The sequence below is a fragment of the Onthophagus taurus genome, chromosome 1 (assembly GCF_036711975.1).
Source record: "Onthophagus taurus isolate NC chromosome 1, IU_Otau_3.0, whole genome shotgun sequence".
Classification (NCBI taxonomy): Eukaryota; Metazoa; Arthropoda; class Insecta; order Coleoptera; family Scarabaeidae; genus Onthophagus; species Onthophagus taurus.
In genome coordinates this window covers 7,065,396-7,081,295 of record NC_091966.1, presented here as the reverse complement: position 1 = coordinate 7,081,295, position 15,900 = coordinate 7,065,396, and the positions used below count along the sequence as shown (strand labels likewise).

The 15,900-nt window shown below is 34.4% G+C and overlaps 1 protein-coding gene across 4 annotated transcripts in view; it reads left to right on the top strand.

The window, feature by feature from the left end:
- LOC111424142 (cubitus interruptus) overlaps window positions 1-13,669 on the top strand; it is a 97,605-nt gene extending 83,936 nt beyond the window's left edge. For 3 of the 4 annotated variants that reach the window (XM_023057578.2, XM_023057592.2, XM_071195921.1), the window contains exons 3-11: window positions 9,167-9,265; window positions 9,327-9,700; window positions 9,761-10,018; window positions 10,073-10,222; window positions 10,280-10,444; window positions 10,611-10,841; window positions 10,897-11,055; window positions 11,114-11,503; window positions 11,556-13,669. In XM_023057578.2, coding sequence (XP_022913346.1) covers window positions 9,167-9,265; window positions 9,327-9,700; window positions 9,761-10,018; window positions 10,073-10,222; window positions 10,280-10,444; window positions 10,611-10,841; window positions 10,897-11,055; window positions 11,114-11,503; window positions 11,556-13,589 — 3,860 coding nt within the window. In that variant the 3' untranslated portion in view covers window positions 13,590-13,669. The remainder of the gene's footprint in view (window positions 1-9,166; window positions 9,266-9,326; window positions 9,701-9,760; window positions 10,019-10,072; window positions 10,223-10,279; window positions 10,445-10,610; window positions 10,842-10,896; window positions 11,056-11,113; window positions 11,504-11,555) is intronic. The other variant, XM_023057586.2, reaches the window with a different exon arrangement.
- The last annotated feature ends 2,231 nt before the right edge of the window (window positions 13,670-15,900 follow it).

Sequence of the window (15,900 nt, the reverse complement as noted above, 5' to 3'; positions counted from 1 at the left end):
GGTGAAAACACGCGACTTCTTGTCGAAGATTGTCGTTCAAGATTACTCGACGTCTTTTACACCTACCTCTTTCTGATAAATGTCTACACTTGATTTGCAACCAACCCATAATCCGATACGAGTTAACCCATTAATAAAAAAAACTTTATTATAGGCACAAAAGTATTTCAAAATTAACTTAAGTCGTTTTTATTATCCCAATTCTCAACGCAATGTCCTCAATTTTGATATATCTCAGTCATTATTGTAGCAAAAATTGTTGATTTGGTTAATAAAAAGAATCTTTATACATATTTTGAGAATAAGGTTTTGCTTAATCCTCACTAATTTGGATTTAAATTGTATTGTGTTGCTTCAATAGTCAAGAGTAGGGAAATAGGTTTACTTTGTTTACTCGTTGCTTTGCTGCTTTATGTTTATAAAATTAATAAATAATAAATTTATTAATATTATGATATGTATTCAGTATTTCTGCTTAGTGATTCAATTTATTTTGTTGATGAGACCATACACATCAACATGTGTTAGGTAACTACTAAAGTAGGTTAACTACTTTATGCCAGCAAGCTTATATTTTACATTAAATATTCGGGAGTTCTACGATGAAATTCGAAGACTTTTGGCTAGTATCGTTACTTCTTCTTTTATTATTGGAACGCTGGATTTGTTGATGGTTTTGTTCTGAGTATGAAACTCGACATTTTGAGGTGTAACCACCATACTGATCTATCATCATGATTTATGGGCTGTGGCTGAACTGATATAATGTTTTGCTCTGAGGAAAATTGTGGTTACTTTCTGCATCTCTATAAAAATCGATGATAATTATCGACATTAAAAATATAGCTTCGAAAGTTTTCACAGTACATGAAGTTCACAGTTCATGAATGTCTTAAAATTATCTCTTTCGGAATTCTGTACGCCATTATAAATGTTTTGAAGTGCACTAGTGGTTAAAGTATACTTCCTAATTGTACTTCGCACTGAATATGTAGTAGTTGGTAGAACGACTTTAATCTTTGTAGTTTGCTTCACAATTGTGTGTGCGAACTGTGTTCACAAATGTGTGCTAAGTGAAATAACCAATTCCTCTTTTGGCAATGGAAGTAATTTATAAAATTAGGTGGTAACAATAAAATATTATCAAAAGATGAAAATTAAAATTTTCAAACCGCAAAAGCTATAGCAAGAGCATCTTTTTCTTACCAACGATGTATCTCAGCAAAACCATAATGATTTGCATCAGTTGAATCAATAATGTTCAATCTCAGATTCTAATAAACTTAATAGATTTGATTGTATCACCTTTTTGTATCAAATTTCCTCCTTCCTTTGGTCTTCCTCCTCCAGTTCCAAGACCCAAGGATATCCGTCCTCTCATCTTAGATTTGGCTTTTAGCTAGGTTCCACTTCTTGCATTCTACTATTAAGCTATTGCTTCGGTACCTACTCTTTGGTAATCTCTGGTTCGTCTTGTACTCTGAGAGCATTGGAGTCCACACATCATCCCACACGAATTTGAACATAGCTTGAAAGACATGAAAAATAATAAATCACGAAGTGATGATGAAACTAGCACTGGAAACATCAAATTGGGAGGAGCATCACTCCTAAATATGCTGTGCAAACTAGACATTGCGTGTCTGAAGAATACTTTAACATCCATGGAACAAGGCAGCCATAATAATTCTTTATAAGAAGGCGATATAACACAAATACAAAATTATAGACCAATTATCAGTAATCTGATAGCGAAATTTGATCTCTTTCAATCAGTCGAGCAAGCGAGGTTCTGTAAAGGTTATCTAGTTCTCGTCTTCATGGACTATGTGAAAGCGTTCGACACGATTGACCATCAATGCATGCTTAAAGTTCTCACGGACAGAATCAACTACCCCTACGTCGGTATTATCGAGCATCTATACAAGAACGCCAATACCACCAACTTAAAAATTGAGCGAAACGTGCAACAGGTTTATGTCATACACTACCAAACTCCCAAACGATTCATCAACCTATTTGAATACATGTTCAAACGAATTAATGTTGAGAACCTCGGTATCAATATGAATAGCGAGAAACTTGGTCACCACCGGGTTGTCGAAGATCTGGTATTGCGGATAACTTAACGAAGCAATGACAATGTTACGCGAGCTGGAACTAGCTTTCAAGGAGATTAGGAGGCTGATCATGGATATCAAAAGGGTAAGTACGTGATGAATCTGGTTATTACTGAACGTTCAACAATTCCAACATTGAGCAAGTTTATTCGCACAAATACTTAGGCCATAAAATTCGTCTGAGGAGAGACAATTAAAACTGCAAAATAGACAGAAGAATATTATTAAGATGGGCAGCCTGTGGAAGACTTAGCTACATCTTGTGATCAGATATTCTCATGTGCCTCAAGAGAAAAGTCAAAAATTAGCTACTAATATACAAACACGAAACAGTAACTTTAATAAAATAAGAATACCGCAGAGAAGCACGGAGAGAATAAGGCCTAGACGTATTCTTCAGAAACAGACTACCAAACACAGAAGTAAGGAAAGAAGTGGAGTATGGGAGTCATCACAAAAATTAACAAGTCTCAAATGAAACTGGGCAAGCCACCTAGTCAGAACGAGTGATGGAAAATGGACAAAGAAAATAACCGAATGGAGACCGCAAAATCGTGCCTTTCGTGCACAAACTGGGAAGAATCTGAAAATTTTTACGAGATGAGGATGATACCATTATCAATTATTGTTAGAGTTATGCAAAAAGTAAATCTAGATGGAATAAAAAGAAAAAAACTGAAATGTAACATCATAGCATTAATATTATTGTGCTTATAAAAAATTCTTAACCTTTGTTTTAACTTTGCAAATATCATTAAGCACCGAATGAACTTATCTATTACAGGTTTAGCCTTGGCGTCTTAGCCTCGGCCAAGGTTATGACAGCAATCAATATCCTCGACGTATTCATCAAAAGCTTCTCGTGACAACCTTCCTTTAATCCTTACAATCTCCACAGCTAAATCTTCCTTCGGGTTTTCAGAAATGTCATAAAAATAAAAATTATTTCCAGGAATGTCTTGTACGAATTTATTCACTTTCTTCGAGAGAAATAAATTTAGCCTGGCGAAACTAAAAGTCAGTAACAACAAATCTAACAAAGCAATGGTTTACTGTTATTAGGTTGACCATAAATCAGAACAAAACGTGACGTTTAACTAACGCTGTAATCAAGCGGAAACGTAACGTATATTGTGTATCAAAATTCAATTTAGAAATAAAATAAAAATTGTATTTACAAAAATATTTTAAAAATAAAAGTTTATTTTCTTTTTGACTTGATTTAGATGTCTTTTAACTACGGTTAATGTTAGCCACGTCAGAATTTATTGTTCTAAAGGATGATTTATCGAAGTAGCGCGTGAGAATTATATCAACAACGGCTTGTTCTAATAAAAAAAGGAACTTTATTGAAGCGGAAGGAAGAATTAACAGTTCAATTGGTACGAACGCCCGTAGTAATTGTTTACAGCGGTCGCGTAACACGAGCATGGGGGTTGTACACGTGTGTTCACTGAAATAATAGCGACGGTATCCACCACGTGGCGACAGCGTGTACAGGAGTGGAAAATAGGCATCCGGTTTTTTAATGATTACCTAGACAAAATCCGTTCTAAGGAAATTGCGCCAGATTATAGTCTCGGTATACGAGAAGATCGTAAATTCGTCTCAATAAGCATGGAAATGGTCGCCGTTAATCTCTAAAGGCTTTTATCGCTTAGGAAATATAAATTATTTTATATAGGTCATAATAGTCGCGTGTAATTACGCTGTTTGTTGGGTTAATCTTTGATTTTTTTGTTAACGAAGCATCGCGAAGACATTCGTCATTCGAGTCGAAAAAAATTGGTATGCGTTGGTCCACGAAGTTTAATTTTAAACATGTGCAGCGCATAGCTCTCACATCTGCGCAAAGTAATAACATTTCTAGACGATCTGCTTTGTTGTCGAAAACAAACGTTCAACAGCAGAAGTAATCTTCGGCATTTTCAAACGGAACGCGGTTGTAACAATTTCCAGAAAGCGAACTAAATTTTTGGGGGGCTACGTTTTCGACCCTTTTGATGTTAAAGCGACGACCCGAAACGCACGGGTCGTCGGGTTTGCATACATCTGGCCGTATAGAAAATACGCGGTCGTAATCTATTTGGGTCCGTTTAAAATCGCCTTTTAATGGCTTATTTTATCACTGTTCTAAACGTGTCCGACGCTGTCAGCGTCCGAACTATGCGAGATTATTGCCCCTGAGGAGATTCGAAGCGCGTGCGTAGGCGAGTCTTGGTACTATTTCAAAATTCGGCATCGACACCTCGTAAAATACAAACGCGACGTCTACTCTAAATAAATTAACCGAAAAATCGTCCTCTTGTTTATTACGATGAGGCGTAAATCGACGTAAACTGTTGATAAGAAAACGTAACACTACGATAGAAACAATAAACGATATACTCCTTTTAATAATATATCATCAACACAATATTTTGAATTAAAACAAATATAACAATGTCAGATCTCTTAATAAATCTTAATTTAATTCAGTACCTAATATCTCAAATAACTCATAAAATAACGAGTACAGACGCCCACAAAGTAAGGAAAATTACTAATGACCGTGTTGAAACCACTCCTGCTTCGAACAAACTTAACCTTTAAAAAAGAAAAATAGAGTTCGTTGGCGCCACGTGTGATTAATTGAGCCCAGTTTGTTGACATTTTTCAGTCAATCAGTTTTATTGCGCGTAGCCGTTATAGCAACGGCCCAGTTGCAACAATATTAACGAGAACCATCTTCAAGACTTCTATATAGATGTCTGCGAAACATGACTATTTTCGACTCGTCACGGAACAAACAAGATAAAAATGAATAAAACCGTTCTAAATAAGTTATTTCGGGATATCCTGTCCATGTTCCGGGGAAATTTCAAATGATCATTCTTTTTTAAATCTCCCAATAAAACAGTTGCTCTTCCTTAATAAACTCAACATAACTTTACAACAGATATGATTTTCTTGTCTCGAACGTTGAGAATATAGTAGGTACTTAAAATTGGATATACCCAATAAAATTGGAGATAAATTTAAAATTATATTAACCATGTGCGTACATATTGGTTATATTAGTAAACGTTAAAGAGATTTATATTAATATGTTGAAACAGTCGTATAATATTTCAATCGGACCGCGATCGACGACGGAAACATATTTTAGGAATTAAACAGCGCGTCGAAGTACTGATGAACCTTTTGGGCGTCGGATTTCTTTTTCAGTTTGGGATTTATGTGCGTTCTCACATGTCGACAACACACACACAGCACGCTCGGTTTTGAAAATAGACCGAACGCCGGCACTGTTCCTCCAACTGTTGGTGCGGTGCTCGCTAATGGACCGTAATTGTGTCCCGGGCCCAGCTCAATATGGAATGGCATGATGCTAAAACACACCGAACGGAAAACGCTATTAATGGCATATTTATACTCGCCACATCTTAAGTTACAACGCTTGTCATGTACCAAGTAATGGGCCGTGACTTTACAATGGGTGTTTTCCTGTTACAGCCGCCAAAAGCGTAAGAGGATAATTATGGTCGTTTTATTAACCCAACGGCAAAGAAAAAATTAGAGTTAGCGCAAATTGCTGCGTTTAATTATTAGTTGTTGGGATTTAAAAGTAGGCAATTTCATATTTAGCAATTATATAAAGCAGTTTTCTAAAATAAAGCCTAATACCGATATGCAGAACACAAAGAAGAGAAGAGATTTTAAACCGATCCATTTAGACAACCAAACATACATATTCAATACTATTCAAATCATTTTCTTTATTAGAATATAACTTTATCACAAACAATATGAGATAGTCTCAAACAGTTTTCATTAGATTCTTAATACTCTGATAAAATATTCTATATTGTTTGAATGATAAATTGTTAGTTTCATTGAAACAAATTTTGTGTCAATGTGAGGGGATGTTAACTCAATGAGAACTTGCTTGTAAATTAATATAGTGCTTTTGTACTGTTTTAATAACTCCTCTGCCGAGAGATATCATTGCCTTCTAGCGAGTAGTAGTTATCTCAATTACAGATATGCCATCTACTGTGGCGATTTGAGATTATTAAATGGACCGTATTATGCATCACTTGACTAAGCGACAAATGAATAATGTTGAGAAAAACGGGAATTTTCATTTTCATGTCAGAGTGTTTCTGTAAGTCGTGGCATATATTTAATCACTAAAACTGGATACAAAATGATGACGACTCGTGTAAAAATTTGTTAAGAAAATAATCTAGAGTTTGATTTTTATGTATAGTATAATAAAATATAGTATAATTTTTATATATTCGTCTTATTTGACGAAGTGTTACAAGTTTACAGGTTAAAGTTTAAGAACGCTCTTTTTTAACAAAAGAAATATTAAGGAACTTTTGAAAAATTGAAGAATCATCATGTGGCTTAAAAATCGACGATTTTTTTTTAATCAATGTGAAATGACCCAAAAAACACGTTAAAAATAAAAAGAAAGTGCGGAAAAGTGACTAACACTAGATTAACTCAGTTATAAAACTTCTATTATATCATAACTAACTTCAGATTTAAAATGTCAACCTCAATTTTGACATATTTGTAATCTTCATTAAAAATCTTTTAAAATGAGTACAAACACGCCATATTTATCATCAATATTAATGAAGTTATGGTCATCTTCCGGTTAAGAATGTCAACGTCAATTTTGACATATTTGTAATCGTCGTGAAAAATGCTTTAAAATGAGTCCAAACATGATACGTTTAATTCCAATATTACTCGAGATATAAGCAACTTCCGGTTTGAAATGTCAATGTCATTTTGACATATTCTTAATTTTTATAAAATGTGTTAATATTTGTCACAAAAACAAAAATAATAAAATAAAAAATTAAGGTTGCTATTAATATTTAAAAATTAAATTGCTATCTTCATTGTTGCTAACGTTAGGGTTTAATGTTTTTTATTCTAACTTTTTTGTTTTTTGAGATAAGTGCGTCATCTTTGGACTCATTTTAAAGGTTTTTTAATGAAGATGACAAATGTGTCAAAATTGACGGTGACGTTTCAAACCGGAAGTGATTGTATTTTCATTAATATTATTGTTAAATATGTCGAGTTTGGACTCATTTTAAAGGATTTTTTAGAAAGTTGACAAATATGCCAATATTAAAAGTTGAAAGTTCGAACTTTTTGATTTTTTGAGATAAATGCGTCAAGTTTGAACTCACTTTAAAGGTTATTTTATGAAGATTACGAATATAATAATAAAATTAACATTCACAACTGAAAGCTTTTTCATGAATGTTTCTAGTTCTCGTTCTAGTTTTAGTTCAATAAAAGTATACAACATAGCTAACTAGCTCTACCTACCACTGCCACTAGAACTAACACTAGACCGAGAACTAGAAACATTCGGATTTAGTCCCACGTCTCTCAAGACGGCTAAACCCGAATGATTCTAGTTCTAGATCTAGTGTTAGTTCTAGTTTTAGTGCAATAAAAATATGCAAGTAGCGCTACCTCCCGCTGTCGTTTGTAAAATGGATAAGATGAGAGATGTTAATCTATTTGTAGAGTCTCTGAAGATGGCCAAGAGCCGAAGGTAGTTAGACTTAAATTCTATATAAAATAAAAGATATAAACTTTTAATTTTATACTAACATCTAGAAAACGACACTGGCGCGAAATTGTAGGTTCATCTATTTTTTCTATTGTAGAATTTCTTGGTGTATCTACGTGTCGTATCTAAGTCGGTTCTTAGACGTATGATGCAAATCGGACTTAAAATTGTATAACATGATTAGCTTTATCCTTTAAAACAAACAGTATTTTAGATCTTTCTGTATTCTGCATGTTTTCTAAGATAAGTTACACCTTTACCTACGAGACAGCATGAAAATCTCTAAAAATGAAAAATGTCGCTTAGTCAAGTAATGTATAACGCGGTCCAAATATTCGATACTTCTTCACCACAAAAACGCCTTCCACCACAAAAACACTTTTTTGGTACTATTGCTTGTAGTTTTTCATCGTGTTGCTCTTCGAAATTAAGTTCCCTCCAATATGTATATTGCTAAAAATCGTTAAAATGTTTTCTACTATAATTATGGGGATTTTCTATATTATTGGCATTTCTATATAGAATCTGGCTACTTATATGTGCTGTTTTTTACCTTCTCGTTGGAAGTTGAATTTCGCCATCAACCGTGTCCACACCACTCTTGTTTGTAATCTAAAAGAATGTTACGTATAAAAGACATGAAGCACCTTTCAGAGTAAATAACACCATTGCATTATTATGTCAATATCTTTTTGGAAACTAAACACAGAAGATCTTAGTTGCCTCTTTATATCTGACAGCAACTTTAATATTATCTTTTTCGCAAATAGCTGTGTTGCCATCACCTGATTGGGTTGGGTTAGATTTTGAATAGAATTTCGCGCTGTTATCCGTAATATATCTTCATATTGCCAACCAACCTGGAAAGACTACTTCCAGACTACTTCTACTTTCAATGTTCCATTCATCCATCCATTTTGGAACAAGAAATTAATGAAGCAAACATTCACTGATTTTAATTTTTCAAAAATTTATCCTACACCTCCTGCATCTTGCGGTTCCCAGCTTCCAGCCTCTTCTATCCTCCCAGCTTGGTCTCAAACATTGGTTCTCTCCAACATTACCCTCCGAATATCGCTTAACCAGGTAACCTTTGGTGCTCTTTTCTGTCGGTTCCCACTGGAAAGCAACTTTTAGAATTCTTTGTTTTTGCTCTCGTATAAATGCAGCTTTTTCGAACAAAAGTTTGCTTCAAAAACTTCCATGTTTTGGCCATAAACGTAATAGTTAGTTGGTGATTGTGTCAAGAACTGTTTCGTCAAGATTTGATAAAATTTATCCAAAAGATCTGTACTTACTTGGTAATGTACTCTAAATCGTGGATATAACCTATACATTAATGTGTCAGTAAGCTAACCAGGATTTGTTGACTTACACTTAAGCATCATTATTGGACAAACATTAAACAAACAATTAATCAAATAATATTTTTTTGAATTAATTCTTTTAATTACAGGTCTTGGATTATCACCTGAATACCTGAGTGCTCGAGGATTAACCGATCTCCACCCAGCCTCAACATTAGCAAGTACAGAATTTCCATTTAGTATAGATGGTAAGTACACAATCACTCAACAAAATCAATTAAATTAATGACATTTATTTCTAATTCTTAGGTTCTCGATTAAATAGTCCTCGACCCGGAAGCATACGGCAGTCGAGGAAACGAGCCCTATCATCATCCCCCTACTCCGATTCCTTCGACATAAACTCCATGATACGTTTTTCTCCAAATTCCCTAGCTTCTATTGTAAATGGCTCAAGATCATCGAGTGCCAGCGGCTCTTACGGCCACCTTTCTGCAGGTGCAATTAGTCCTGCGTTGAGCATGCACCCCGGTGTCCATTTGCAGCAGTTACAAGCGCATCTAATACGCAGCGCGGGGTCGCTGCTTCCTTTGGCACCGGGACCTGCACCACCTCATTCCATGTATTCGCTGAGTCATCATCCTCTTCATGTATCTTCACCGCACAATACTCCAAAGACTGATGTAAGTTTCATCTAGAAAATGTTGAAGTAACTTTATTCATATAAATGATGTGTTTTGTAGCAGATGCTAATAGATTCAAGAAAAAAGTCTGAAACTGGAACTGTGATTTCTTCCGACGTTGGCGATCATGGTGGTTCAACTAGGAAGCAGAGGATAAAAAAGGAGCCAAGTTTGAATCCGAGTACACCTTGTATAAATACAAACGAAGGACAAAATGATTTGGGGGATTTAAAGGATGAACCGGGGGATTTTATCGAGACTAATTGCCATTGGAGAGAGTGTGGAACTGAATTTCCTACTCAAGATGATTTAGTTAAAGTAATTAATTCATTTTGTTATAATCCACAAATTTTTAATTAATTTAATTTTTAGCACATCAACAATGACCATATCCACGCTAATAAAAAATCGTTTGTGTGTCGGTGGGAGGGTTGTTCAAGAGCTGAAAAACCTTTCAAAGCTCAGTATATGCTTGTTGTACATATGAGAAGGCATACTGGCGAAAAACCACATAAATGCACGGTAAGTTTATTTTCGATAAAAAATCGAAACAAAATCATTAAATTTTTTAATTTATAGTTTGAAGGTTGCATAAAAGCATATTCTCGACTTGAAAACTTAAAAACCCACCTTCGATCACATACAGGCGAAAAACCTTACACATGCGAATTTCCCGGTTGTTCAAAGGCATTTAGTAACGCTTCAGATCGAGCGAAACATCAGAATCGGACTCACAGTAATGAGGTAAATTCATTTCTATTTTAATCATTTTTTACAATAATTATTATAAAAAATTCCTGCTTCAAAAATTGTGTAAGGAATACCATTGTAAGTAGTTTAATCAATAATTATTATATTACAAAAATTTATTGTTAACATATTTTTAATTAATCGTGTTTTGATTTTTCAGAAACCTTATGTTTGTAAAGCACCAGGTTGTACAAAAAGATATACAGATCCAAGTTCGTTGCGAAAACATGTTAAAACAGTCCATGGTGCCGAATTTTACGCTAATAAGAAACACAAAGGAATTGATGGTGGCTCTGAAGATGGACCTGGCGGTTTGGATTCAAGTCCCAGAAGTGAAGATATGCAAAGTCACAAGACAGCAAGTCTTAGTAGTCCTAGCATAAAATCAGAGGTAAAATTGTTTATTTAGACTTAATTTGTTTATTTTAATTCGTTTTAATTATTAGTCTGATGTAAATTCTCCTGGTCAACAACAACAAGGAAGTCCTTTGGGAATCACTCAACTTGCTGGTGGCTGTGTTGATGATATTTCTGGGGATGCTGTACCTTCTAATAGAACGGGGCCTTTAGATGATCCAGCTTGGCCTTATGATGCTGATTTAGAGGTAATATTTCTTTGAAAACGTATAAAAAATGAAATTAAAATATTCTTAATTGTTTTAGATTGATGACCTTCCGATCGTTCTAAGAGCCATGGTGGGAATTGGAAATGATCGTAATAGCGGAGCTAGCGTTGCAATCAACGATAGATTATTAAGAAATAGACAGAAAATTCGGCTTCAAGCAAAAACACCTTCTCTTTTACCTTTAGCATCGACGCAACGAAAAGCATTGGGAATAACCGACTTAAATAGAAGAATAACCGATTTAAAAATGGAAGGAGCACCAACTGGACAACAAACGAAAACTCAACTAGCAGATCTTCAGCAAAGATTACAACCACCAGGGAATACGCAAACTCAAATTCGAAGAGATAGTAATTCCACAGTTAGTAGTTATTACGGAAGCATGAGGAGTGCTGATATGAGTCGAAAAAGTAGTTTGGCTTCTCAGGTATGTTATTTTAACTTAATTAATTTTTTGAAAATAATGATTTTCTTTGTAGGCGAGTATGAAGCCGGGTTTTAATGGCCCAAGCTCATTTTACGACCCAATATCAGCTGGAAGTTCAAGAAGATCAAGTCAAATGTCCACAGCAACAACAGGAGGAACAGCATTACCACCACCTCCACCTTCCCATTTATTAGCAGGGCAACTCCAACAATTACAATCACCTCCTTCAACAGCCCCAAGTAATTTAGTATTACAAACTCAAAATACATCCCTCCAACAAACCGCTCTTCAACAATCTTGGGTGAACTTCAATATGAGCACACAAAATTCAACTGCAACTACAACAGGTGGTGATTCAAGAAGGATGTCAGAGCCGTGCCACACAATAACGGATCGCAAAAGTCCTCCACCAAGACCAGCTTCGGTTTCTTTGTCACCTTTGAAAGGTGCAACTAGTTCCGGGGAACTTCATCCTAATCAAGCGGTTGTTCTGGATGAAGTGGGAGAAGGAGAAATGGTTGAGAATAAGTTGGTTATTCCGGATGAAATGATGCATTACTTAAATCAAGTGGCTGATACGCATCAAAGCGATGCTAACACAAATACGCAATGGACTGAATCTAGAAATAATCCTCCAGTACAAAAAACAAATTTACCCCAAACGAATCAAATGGTTCCTTCGCCCCAATCGAATCTCATCAACCAACTCATGCCTTCACCACAATCTAATTTTAATCAATTATTACCTTCGCCACAACCTGTACCGAGCACATCAAGAAATCAAGTAATGGCATCTCCTGGACCTATGATGACTCATCTCCCATCACCAGCAGCGACAATTAATCATTACACACAAATGCAATCACCATCAAGTTACAACAATATTCCTAATCCTTTAATGTCGCCCGGGCAAGGTATGAACCAAATGGTTCCTTCACCAATGAGCACCCAAATGGTTCATTCCCCAGCAAGTACCATGAACCAAATGATCCAATCACCAATGTCCGTACATTGCCAATCACAAGTAATGTCGCCAGGAATGCATTGTGGCAATCAAATGGTTCCTTCACCAGCTCAAACGATACAAAATCAAATGATGTCACCATCGCTTCCAATGCAAAGCCCAAATCCGCATATGATGAGCCAAAATTGTAATAGTATGATTCAAAATCGTCCCATGAGTCAACATAATCCGGGAATGATGGGTACTATGAATAATATGAATAACATGAACAGAAATCCATGTTACACTAATAGAACGAATCACCACAATATGTGTTATTCTCACAATAACAATTTTAACGAACAAAATAGGATTTGTCAACCACAAAATCAAATGGCGCCTCAAATGAACCACAACATGTGTAATAATTACAACAACCCCATTAATAATAGTTATATGGGTTCAACAATGTCGACAGGAACAAGTAGTCAATGCGGAAATCATCATAATAATTATCAAATTTGTAATCAAAATTATATGAACGGTTGTCGTACGAAAATAAATTATAATTGCGGTACAAATTATCAACCAAATCAAAGTCCCAATTATGGGTGCCCCCCAACGATAAATGAACAACCTTTAGCATCGCCGACGATGGCTACTCCAGCACCGAACGATATGATAAATCAACCCCAACAAGCTCAAATGACAAGGCCTTGCTCCCATTATAATCAATCTTGTTATCAATATAATTCCCATGGGAATCACCAACAGTGTACAACTTGTACGTGTCAAAAAGCTTATCCACCCAATCAGAAATGCATGCATAATTGTAACGGGGAACAAGAGATACAGTGTAGAGATATAAGTCAATCGCAAATGTCGCCGAGTATTGGAAATCCATCGAATAATCAACAAACAAATAACGTACAACCATTTGGTATGAGACAAGATACATACCAGCGTACGTTAGAGTATGTACAAAATTGTCAATCTTGGGTTACAAATCCAGATATGGTGAGTAGTAGTACACATCCATTAGGGAAAGGTGAAACGGCAAGTTCTAATATGGTTGTTAATGATATGACGTCGTCACTGAGTTCTTTACTTGAAGAAAATAGGTATTTACAAATGATACAATAAGAAGCAATTCAAGAATGAGCTCAATCCGATGATACTGTAGATATTATAAGAAATAATTTAAAATTTAAATAATAATACGAACGATAATTTTTATATTTCATTTTTTTTATATTTCAATATAATTGAAAAACACTTTTTTAAACCATTTTTTTATAAACATTTTTTATAATATTTTTATCATGAGACTTATATTGTAAATATTTTTATGTGTATGTATGTGTAAAGAGCTATATTGAGATTAACGTTATAGTGTAAATGTACAGCTACGTAATGATAGTTAAAAATTCACATTTTAATTGGAATTCATAAATTTTTATTCAAAAAATTACGTACCTGTAAATTGTTTTTATACCTCAGATTAAAAATCATCAAACACAAATTAATTTAGTTCACGTATTTTTTTTTTTTTTCAAAAATATATATATTCTCGTCTTCTCTTGTAATTATTGTATATTATTGTGATATTGATCGGTTAAAACTTTCTTTTTTGTGTTACTTAACGATTGCAATAAGTATATTAAGCACATGGCTTTAAATAATATTTATATATAAATATTTTTATGTAACGAATAAGAAGTAAGTATATTTATGTAAAACACGAAATTGTAGAGGTTCAGATCTCATATATTAATAATTAACTGCCATGTTTTTCCTTAGAAATAAAATCGTTTAGATTAAGACAGATTAAGAAAGACAATTTTTTTGTACATATTTAGAATTTTAAGATTCTTTTTTGTAACTGCTACGAATTTATTTAAGAAATAAAGATTGCGCTTCCTGTTGAAATAATTAGTTATTTTTTTTGTTGTGCCAAAAGTCAAGGACCCTCAATTTAAAGATCGATATCGAAAGATCGCTGAACATTTCTTCAACATTGTCTACTTTGCGATTTTTTTTCTCAAAAACTATTCGATGAAAGAATTTGAATTTTGTACAGGTAACAGCATGTGGTGTTCTTTATGAGGGATATATTTTATTTTTACACTATTCCGTATAGTTTCGCTGAAAATAAACCTTGCGACGACAGAAACCAATCCTCCTTAGATGCTAGCGATTTTACCCTTGTTATTCCACCTACTTTACAAAACGATATCTTCGTTGCTTTTAGAGATAGCAAAATAATAAATACACCACTAGAGGGCCTGATCTTTTCGTCATCTAAAATCGGACATAAAATGTCCTGTTAATATAATGATGAGCGGAAAAAAATAGAGAACGTCGCTGTGTACTGAATACACCTCAAAATTAAAGACCGTGTGCAGCCGTTATAGAACCGAATTTAAAAAAAAGCTTTATGAATTTGAAAAGAACACACTTTGAGTTTTCTAAATCCGGATTTTATCCGATTAACATCTACTGGCGGCGGCCAAAAAATACACCTAACAAACAACCCCACACATAAAACTGGTAGATTGACTTTTCTAAATACAACAAAGAGTTGTATTTGGTAGAAACAAAAAACTAAAACAGTATCAATCGTATAGGAAATTTTCCGCTCTATGGAGTAGTATATAACTTTAGTAGACCACATGGTTGCACAAGCATTTTCCCTTCAAAAACTGCGAAAACCGCATATAAATACTGTATGTAAATCTTTACGGCATCATATCTTTTTATATTATACGACCAAAACACCGTGATCATATAGAATTGATAGGAAATTTTCTGCTCTATGCAGTGGTATATAACTTTAGTAGATCGCATGGTTCCATAAGCATTTTTCCCAAAAACTGCAAAAACAGGGTATAATTACATCATGTAAATGTTTACGGCGTCATATCTTTCTTATATGATACGGACAAAACTCCGCGATCCGATACAATGCATACAAAATTTACTGCTCTATACAGTGCTACATAACTTGAGTACATCGCATGGTTGCACAAGCATTTTTTTTACAAGAACTGCGAAAACCGCGTAAAAATACCGTATATAAATGTTTACGACATCATATCTTTTTATATGATACGCCCAAAAACCCGTGATCATATAGAATCCATAGCAAATTTTCTGCTCTATACTATATTTTCTGCACTATATAACATTAGTACACCGCATAGTTGCACTTGCATTTTCCCCAAACACTGTAAAAACAGGGTATAATTACCGCATGTAAATGTTTACGGCGTCATATCTTTCTTATATGATACGGCCAAACTCCGTGACCATATACAATGTATAGAAAATTTTCTGCTCTATAAAGTGCTACATAACTTTGTATATAAATCTTTACGGTATCATATCTTTCTTATAAGATACGGACAAAACTCCATGATCATATAAAACGTTTAGAAAATTTTCTGCTCTATAC